The sequence below is a fragment of the Scomber scombrus genome, chromosome 12, assembly GCF_963691925.1.
Source record: "Scomber scombrus chromosome 12, fScoSco1.1, whole genome shotgun sequence".
In the NCBI taxonomy this organism is placed as follows: domain Eukaryota; kingdom Metazoa; phylum Chordata; class Actinopteri; order Scombriformes; family Scombridae; genus Scomber; species Scomber scombrus.
Genome location: NC_084981.1, coordinates 21,610,576 through 21,620,633, shown reverse-complemented (window position 1 = coordinate 21,620,633; position 10,058 = coordinate 21,610,576). Strand labels below are relative to the sequence as shown.

The 10,058-nt window shown below is 38.4% G+C and overlaps 1 protein-coding gene across 3 annotated transcripts in view; it reads left to right on the top strand.

The window, feature by feature from the left end:
* The window catches only part of LOC133992224 (calcium/calmodulin-dependent protein kinase type II subunit gamma-like), a 75,890-nt gene that overhangs the window by 40,946 nt on the left and 24,886 nt on the right, over positions 1-10,058 (top strand). For all 3 annotated transcript variants that reach the window (XM_062430940.1, XM_062430939.1, XM_062430941.1), the window contains exons 5-10: positions 163-228; positions 2,629-2,701; positions 6,949-7,051; positions 7,666-7,749; positions 7,845-7,939; positions 9,393-9,515. In XM_062430940.1, the coding sequence (XP_062286924.1) occupies positions 163-228; positions 2,629-2,701; positions 6,949-7,051; positions 7,666-7,749; positions 7,845-7,939; positions 9,393-9,515 (544 nt within the window). The remainder of the gene's footprint in view (positions 1-162; positions 229-2,628; positions 2,702-6,948; positions 7,052-7,665; positions 7,750-7,844; positions 7,940-9,392; positions 9,516-10,058) is intronic.

The window sequence follows — 10,058 nt, the reverse complement described above, 5'->3', positions numbered from 1 at the left end:
CATTCTAAGTTAAAACAAGACGCCAAATCATAATAGCTTAGTTTGTATATGGAAATGCCACTAAAAGGTATTGTCCCGATACCGTATGAAGTGCTTTTTTTCCTAATTTGCATAAAAAGCAAGTTAAATAACAACATCTCTTCTTTGTGGTTCTACCTGCAGTGTCACTGGAGGAGAGCTGTTTGAGGACATTGTTGCCAGAGAGTATTACAGCGAGGCAGATGCCAGGTACAGTATGACACTATGCAACATATGAACACCTTACAAAGTGCATAGTATGTGAACATTTTATGCAGGACCAGTCAATCTTCCTGCAGATATAACTTTTGGTGGTCCCCAAAAAAGGTTTTATCATAACATATTGTTAAAGTTGTTTCCAGTACACTGTAAACACTTTGACCATGTGACTCAGGGCTCTGTGAATTTAATTTCATGAATAGATAAAGCTGTCCTTATTCTTGAAACTTTATTTTCGGGTCTGTCATCGTCAGCATTAACATTGCTGTAAATTACTTGTCTGGATTGTGCACGCTAAATTGTTTTTTACCATTCATGTCACATTACAGCTGAAACAATTAATCCATTAAGCAAGCAGTAGATTGACAGAAAATTAATATGCAAATACTTTGATAATTGATTATTTATAAAGTCAAGTTATTGGTTCCAGCATTACAATTGTTCGCACTTTTTGGATTTTTAACTGTTAGTTGATTGAGTTAATTAGAAGTGACAATGTACAGTGATAAGGACTACCACAAAGCTTGTCAGGACTACCAGATTTCCAAATGTGGATGGATGCATAGATTTGGGATTAATTATTTTCTGATGCTGTCCTTCACATTTAATCCAAGACTAGTTTGAGCCAGAGAAAAACAAAGTAAAGGCAGGAGATATACAAGGTGAAGAGTGTTGTAGACAGGTTGAAGAGAGAGACTGTGATGAGACAGATTAAATGTAAAAAAAACAAACAAAAAAAAACCGACTAAGGGCAGCAGAAAGGTAGCACTAATGGGGGGTGCATTAGCTGAAAAACATGGAGTAGGAAGATAAAACAGGGGTAGTGAAATGTTGAAATGACTAAAACGTGTGTGTCTGTGCTCCAGATTTAGCCTAATTTGGACAAAACATCAGGAGCTTTTCTTTTGATTCTGAAAAACGCTGCTCTCCTGAAATCTTTCTATGCGCACCCTCGTGCTGTTGACCCCAACGTTACCTCCACTAATGTGAAGCTCAATTTAATTTAAAAGAAATAATAGTAATGTCAGCTGCGCATCAGACCAGCAAAAGTACAGATGCTGAGGATAAGTTTATGTAAGAAACCACCAGCCGCAAGCAACACACACACTCTGCCCCTCTTCCATTTGCTTCCACACATTCATCCACAAATTTTCTGTCAATTGACTAATCAATTAATTGACTAATCGTTGCAGCTCTACATCATTTCTAAACCATTGGCATTATTTGTTGCTGTAACAACCTCCTCTCTTGTACGAGGTCTCTTCACTAGTTTTTGAAAACAGGGCCTTGTTTCACAAAAGCGATTTGACATTAATTTTGCTAATTCCGTAAGTATGACATTTCATGTATAATAATTAATTATAATTTAATAATAATGTTTTCATAAGTCATGATTATAATTAACTTATTATATATATTTATGTAGCACCTTTCATACACAAAATACAGCTCCAAGTGCTTAACACATTTTGAAAAACAAGGAAATAGCAGATAATTTAAACAGTTTAAATATTATAATACATTTAAAAAGCAAATAATAGCAGTGGAGTAATAACTAGATAATAATTCTAGATAAAAAAATTTTATCAGGTGACCTCAAATTTTTCAGTTTGGGGACAAAACTACCGAAAGCAGCTTCATCAAATGCTTTTAATTTGTCAGTCTTACTGGGCACAAAAAAGGGTTGCAAACGTGGCCATTATTTTAATTGCTGCAACATGATTAAAAAAGAGTGAGAGCAATCGATCTCATGGTGCAGTTTTAGTGAAACGGGTCCCTGGTTGCAGGGATTTGCTGCCATTCAGCCACAAGAGCATTAGTGAGGTCGGTCACTGATGTCACAGTCAGCGTTCCAGTTCATCCCAAAGGTGCTCGTTAGGGTTGAGGTCAATGCTCTTAGTGACCACAGTCATTTGGTTATAGACTGTGGTAGCTAATCTTTAAATTGTTTATCATTTTGTGGTCCATTGAAGAGCCGGCCGTTATTGATCAGTGTGCAGGGTGGAAACTTTAACCGACCTTTTGTTTTCTCCTATCTCGCTCAGTCGCACGGTTATTTTGACATCTTGAACTTCAGTATACCTTGTTCTGTCTTTCCCTCTTTTTCCTCGTCTCATCTCAGCACTTCTCTTGTCTTCCCAGTTCATTATTCCTCTCAGGTTTGACCTTGTTGGGCACAAGTTGACTTGTATTGATTTGATTGGATTTCAGAAAGTATCTCATTTGCTTCACCTTTCATGTCGTACAAATTCACGCTCGAAATAATTGATTCAAAGGACATTAGTCGAGTGTTCTCCTTTGTCCACATTTCAGTCTGCACTCCATTGTCATCTAGCTGCTGTGGATTGACAGATGTGTCCTTTATTTCTCCTCCTCCTCTGTCTCTTCCAGCCACTGCATCAATCAGATCCTGGAGAGCGTCCAGCACATCCACCAGCATGACATCGTGCACAGGGACCTTAAGGTGAGAAATCATGTACCGGTGGTGAACGTCTTTACCGTCTGACATACCAGTTGTGCAGGAATCTATTTTGGTCTGTGTTGTGAGTGGAGATGAAAAGGATGCAGGGAGATTCACAACAGGTCTGCAATCGCACGCACACATTTGCGCAGACGTCATGCAGTGACGTTGAGAACAACTTAAAGGATGAGCGTCATCATTCCCTTTATTCACCTGCATCCCTCCACCCCTTATTTCGCTATTCCCATCGCCGTCTGTGTTTGCACCCCCCTACCCATTTTCATCTACCCCCCCTCTTTCCTCTCCTTTTTTTTCTTCTACTCTCTTTCCCTCTGCCTCTTTTCTCCCCTCCCTCCCTCTCTGCCTCCCGCACTGCCGCGGAGTGACGAAAGCAGACCAGCTGCTATTAATAGCAGGTCGGTGGGTGAGATGACGGCCAGTGACGATTTCCCTTGCAGCAAAATTGTTCACCCCTGGTAGAAAACCAACAGCACTGTGACCTCATCAGCTGTATCATTAAATGTTAATAATATAGCTGAAATTTGAACGCCTGGATAATTGTACCACTTTTTTTTTTTTCTTCCAATACCGAGCTCAGAGTCCTGAACTTTAACAATTTACCAAATAATCTATTTTTATGTGATAGAGCAACATTAAAGCATTACTCTAGCATAAGAAGACAATCAAATAATTGGAAAATTAACAATCTGTCTTGGATTGAGAGTGGTGTAAATCAACTTGTGTTACTTTTCATTGATTTTCAGCTGGCACACAGTACAGTAGATGGGGATTGCAGTATCAAATGAACTTTAAGAGTAAAGAGTATTAGAATAATAGATGATAGAATAGAAATAAATTAAATGAGTAGTTAATGTACAGCGCTCTCTCTGTGCTGCATTATTAATGCAAACATGTCTCACTTAAATATTATAATGAACCACTAATCAATATATTTGGAGTTCACATTTTAAATCTCTTTGACTGGCTGATGTGACAGCCATTACAAATTCATTCTGCTCAGCCAAACAGTGTTAAACCCACAGAAGTTTATTTTAAATTTTAGAGGGGATCAGAGTTTCCAAAGATACAGTACCATACCAATATGTCAGGCTGACGTTTGGGGAATTGTGTATTATTTAATCTGGAATGTTTCCATTTTGTGGACTCTTTCAGCCAAACATGGTGACTAGGCCATGGATATTTGTGATTGCATAACATTGCATGTATTTGGCATTATTATTATCCCCATAATAAGTCAAGTAAAGAGCTGAAGCAAGCTGATATAGAATATACAGTATATCGGTATAGTCAGGCAAGGCCTGCAACTAATGATTATTGTCATTATTGATTAATCTATTAGTTTTTTTAATTTCATCGATGGAGTGTTTTGTGTCTACATCAACCACATTGAACCTCTTAAAAGTACAGCTCCAGAGAGAGATCAGACCCTTCCCCAAACTGAAGATCCTGAGAAAAGTGGAGAGCATCGACGATTTCTGTGCAGAAGACTTTGAAATCTGTGACTATAAACCTCATCCCACCATCAAGATGCAGATGGCTGTTTAAAATCCCAACTTTAAGATTATTATAAGAGATATATATATGGTGTATATATATATAAGGCAGCCAGTTTGACTGTGAAAAAGCTGTAATAAACCCACTGTGCACTTTCTGCCCAGCACCAAACAGCAGACAAGTTGGTGAACAAACTGTAGTGAAGCATTCAGCAACTGAATAGCTGGATATTTATTTCCCTCAGGAGTTGTTAAAGACCAACTCAGACCTGAAAGTCGAGAATATATTGGATTGGCATTTGTCAGGTGTCCAGACACGGTACCACAACTTTACAAGGTGATGTTATGTCAGCGCTGTGTTTACAGCTTGTCCCGCTGCCTCCAAGTGGCCAAAAACATCATGGTAAATGGACTGCACTTGTATTGCGCCTTTCTACCTTAACAGAGAAAGTGCTCGATCATTTTTGCCTCCCATTCACTCACCCACACATAATGGTAGTGGAGCTGCTATGGCACGACAGCTGGCTTTACCTTCAGGAGCAACCTGGGGTTCAGTGTCTTGTTCAAGCAAACTTCAAAACACAGACAGGAAGAGCCGAGGATCAAACCTCCAGCCCTGCTGTTAAGGGACGACCCGCTCAGCCTCCTGAGCCACAGTCGCCCATAACCAATCAATCAATTCATACTGCTGTAAGATGTTAAAGATTTTTGGAAGACAGTTTCCTCACTAGACAACTAAAAAGAAGGCAACATCTGCTTTTATTTTATTTTTTCCAAAGAACTCCAGGGGTTGAAACTGCCAGAAGCAACATCTGTATTGGACACATAAAAATATTAATATTACCAACGAAGTGTGCCGTGGAGAGGTGTGACCTCGCTTGGCGCGCGCACACACACACACACACACACACACACACACACACACACACACACACACACACACACACCGACACACATCATATTTTTGCCTCCCTGTCATCTTGGGAGGGCCACTTGCTGAAGGGAAAACAAGAATTGAAGAGAAAGAGTTGAGAGCTGTTGGCTGGTGGCAGACTGGGTTGCCATGGTAACTGTGGGGTGAGGTCACCCGGCTGCTGCAGCGCCAGCGTAGGGACTCATTATGCCACCTCCCATCTATCTATCTCTATCTGTCTGTGTTCGTCTGTTGCCTTCACTCCAGCACTCTGTCCCTGTGCAGTTCCCCCTTTTACTCTCTCTCTCTGCCATTGTTTCAGCTTTGCTCCATAGAGGGGAGAAATGATAGAAGGAGGGAGGGATGGAAGGATATATAACTCAATGGAAAGAGGGCAAGAGAGACTGACAGATGAACAGAACAGTTTTTATAGCACAAAGACAGGTACAAGTGTCAGAAATCCATCCATCTGTCCAAAGGAAAACTACTGAGAAGACTTTTGACCTCAATACACAAGTTTAAAAGAATGGTTTTTAGGATGTTTTTTTACTGCTCTCAAATGTGAAAAACTGGTCAAATCTGACTTGAACTGTGTGCAGGGGTTTATTCAGAAATTCTACAAATACACTTTGGGGAATTCATGCTAAAAATGACGACGGGGAAATCCGAAATTATGAAAACGCACTCAAAGAAGAAAAAAAAGACAGAGCTGCCAAGAAAAAGTGAACAATCACATAGACACTGTGTTTAGCCCACTGAGTCTTGTCCTCACACAGCATACAGAGCCCTTTATTATTTAACTTATAACTCATACATGGTTTTGGTGTTTGGGTTTCTGGGTGACGTGAATGAAAATATTCGATTTGACCAAGAAAGGTTAAAGCTGACTGTTACAATCAAATCTGGGATCTTTTTATTATGAAGAAAGATTCCTAACCACTGAGCCACCAGGCAAAGAAAAACAAACTTTATATTATGGAGAAATAAAAACCTAAAACAAGTAAAGCTAAAACAGCTGTGCAGTTATAATCAGCACACTGACCTCACATCAGATTACGCTTGACATGTTTCTTCTTCTCCTCTATTCGTTAAGTGAGAGGAACTTCAAAGTTAAGAGACACAAATAAGGGAAGCAAGACAGACAGCTAAAATAATATATCCTCATCTCTGTAAGGCGCTGACAGTTTTGCATGAGTGTGTTAACGGGAGGACAGTGTCAAAATGCTGTTAAATACTGCAATGGTCTTTCCTTTGGGGGATGCCTTTGTCGCCTGCTTGACCAAATCATGCCTCATTACTACTGTAGATGTCATCATGCTCCTGCAGCTCATCCAGTCATGCAGACAGATAGGACATTTCCTGACAGAGGCTACATGCTCATGACTTTTGCCCTAAATTAAATGTTGTTTTCTTGTTGCTTAGAACAGTCCTTTGACTTAGCGTGTGCCATACAAAGCTTTATAGTTTATATGAGGATATATTTGACTTTTTTTTGATAATAACAGCTGATTCTGACTTTTTTATGTCTGAAAGTGTAGACAAACATTTAATTGTAGCCTTTCTAATGTGATGGTTTGAGTGTTTTTCTTCATTTCATTGGAAATTTAAAACATTTGGGTTTTTTTTTTGGTCAGACAAAATATGAAATGTTACATCTTTGGTTGATCTTTGGTTATGTATTGTGGGATGTCTTATGTTTGACATTTTGCAGATGTATAGATCACCATTAGAAAATGAATAAGTACATATTGGAGGCAGTCCCTAGTTGCATGGCTAATGAATGTATTTCATAATTAATTAATTTATGTGTGTGTGTGCTGCAGCCAGAGAACCTGCTCCTGGCCAGCAAGATGAAGGGAGCAGCAGTGAAGCTTGCAGACTTCGGCTTGGCCATTGAAGTGCAAGGGGACCAACAGGCATGGTTTGGTAAGAAAAACATTATTTAAACCGAAAATTTTTAACCTTATTCTCAGTTTTTACTCTGCATTCAGCCGCAAGAAAACCAGTATCACTGCTCGAGAAAATGAGACTGTATTGAATCGGTATTCAGTAAATAATGATTATCATAACCTACGTTTTTGTTATTGTATAAGAGAACAGTAATACATAATGCATATTACAAAAAAAATCTCTCTGTGGGAAACAAATGTTGGCCATATTGTTTTTAAAGAACTGTCGGTAAATAACCACTTGAAAAATTGTTGCACTTTTGAAGTTGTCTTAAGGTATTACTGTAAATATTAGTTTTACATTTAACACAAGAATAAATAGGACAGTATTGAGTTTGTGTGTCTTGTGAAAAAAGATTGAAGAGGAACAGAACAAGAGGAAGATGAAGAGGGTAAAGTGAAGGAGAAATGTGGAGATAATTGTGCTCATTTGTCTGTCCTAAAAACAGAAACAGTTACACTTTTTGTAATGTCTGGTACAAATGTCAGACAGGCTTATAAATCTTATAAATGGTGGATATCAATATTGTATTGCCATTAAAAAAAAGAGTTCAAGACAAATTTCACACAAGTATGTTTGTGATTTCACAGGTTTCGCAGGAACTCCTGGTTATCTGTCCCCAGAAGTATTGAGAAAGGACCCGTACGGCAAGCCTGTGGACATATGGGCATGCGGTCAGTTAGTCAGACTTCACCTTTTACATGCATGTTTTATAACTATGTATATACAATGTATTAATGTAGATGGTATATGTGTGTGTGTGTTTCAGGGGTGATCCTGTACATCTTGTTGGTTGGCTACCCTCCCTTCTGGGACGAGGACCAACATAAACTGTACCAGCAAATCAAGGCCGGTGCATACGATGTGAGTACCTCCATATATTCCTATTACCTCCTTCCCACCTACATGTGTGATTTTATGTGCAGCAGTGCAACAGTTTGTCTTGAAAGAGTTGACATAACATGATGATGATGTGGAATAAATCTTAATAGTTATTTTCTAGTTATTATCATTCACACTTCTCTGTGACATCCACATGAGCACATAGCATTAATGTTGAGTTCTTGACCATCTAGTAAATTTTAGTCCAATAATTACTCCCTTTTAGCTTTTAAAAAAAAAAAAAAAAATCTCTAGTTGTTAAAAGCTGCACTATGTTCACCAGCTAGTTGCTAACTTTGACATTTTTTGCTGGGTGGATAGCATACAGTCGATTAATCAAGGCTTTTTCACTGAAAACATTGCTGATGAGACAGAATCGAAACATTCAAGTTACAACCTTTTAAAGCAAAAATAAAGAGCTGAAAGATGCTATGAAGCTCTGAAGCTGAGATACATTTCAGAGACAGGTGTAAATTGTCTGTGGGTTCATTACTACAAGTGACATCTTTCACATCTAATGAAGTAATTTGATCCATTGTTAATATAAAAAATGCGGATTAATGCAGCTTTGATGAACAGTATTCACAGGCTCATCCCAGATTGGTTGACTTAGTGTGTCTTTTGACATTTTGACATTCTTAAGCTTGTGGATCGTTTTGGCCGAGGGCCTGCTTTCATTAAATTAGTCACAGAATTCGTGCACATTTTTGTTTCCTGTTTGAAATATTATTAACACAGCAACTCCTGATGAGCCCTGCAGGACACCTTTTTTGAAAAGCTCAGTTCAAGTCAAATAACAAACATCGATCTCTGTCGCACAAGTAATTCTGAAATTACATTTTGTGTTTAATTTCTTGCTACTTGATATCGCATAATTTCCATCTTCACAACAGAAAAAAAAGATACAATATGAGAGCAATAGGTTTATTTATCAGATCTTGTCATATCCCTTTGGGAGATAGGAATGTATTATCCGTATTAATTTCCATAATTGGAAGCAACCACATCTAATGAATGTGCATAATATGACCATTGATATGTAATGATGGTGACAAGCACTTGTAATACTGTGCAGTTCTTGAATAGCATCACTGTCAGGCAGATACCTTGAGTCTTTTATTTTTTATATTGTAACTGACAACTGACATGTTTTGCACATTTGCAGTAAATGTCTTGTGAAAACGTGCTTTGATATTTAGTAGTAAACATATTTTCATGCTACTTGGAAGGATGTGTGGTTGGATGACTGAAGTGAGAGAAACTACACTGACTTTGAAATCTACACCTGTTACTATTGAAGTGCTTCATGTTGAATTATCCACCACAGTTTCAAAATCACGGAGCTTCTTCAGTTATTTGTGATAAAATTAATTAAAAACATAATAAGTGTTATACGCATTCTTAACTTTTCCTCATCACAATCTCTCTCTTTCAGTTTCCATCTCCAGAGTGGGACACAGTGACCCCCGAGGCCAAGAATCTGATCAATCAGATGTTAACGATTAACCCTGCCAAAAGGATCACCGCCGACCAGGCCATCAAGCATCCCTGGGTCTGCGTAAGTGACACCATTCTTCTTATTTGGTTTCACATCAAAATCGATATTTTCCAGCATGTAAAATACTGGTGTGGGTGTTGCTACCAGCTTCAAATACAACTGTCACATTTTTTGCACGACTTACCTTATTATTAAGCAATATATAAAGTCATATATTTACTCAGTTTAGGAAAACCATGGATAAGGCACCATGTTACTTGTAAAATATCTTAAGCATCACAGTCACATCCAGTAGTCTACTTTTAAAACCATAGACTGCTGGACAGAGAGACCTACACCTCCATTAAAATCTTATAACAGGACAAACGTTGAAACAGTCAAATAAAACATCCTGCTGTGACGTCGCCATGTAACAACAATTAAAGGGTCAAAACAATGTTCATAGTAATACAGTTTTTCATTAATCATGACATGGAGTTGGTGTCCACCTTCTGAGGACTAGTCTCACACACAATCATAAGGAATATGGAAAAATAGCCTGTATGACACCAACAGTGTCGCTACTCCGGTGTTTAGCATTAACTGACCTATGAGCTAAAGTTA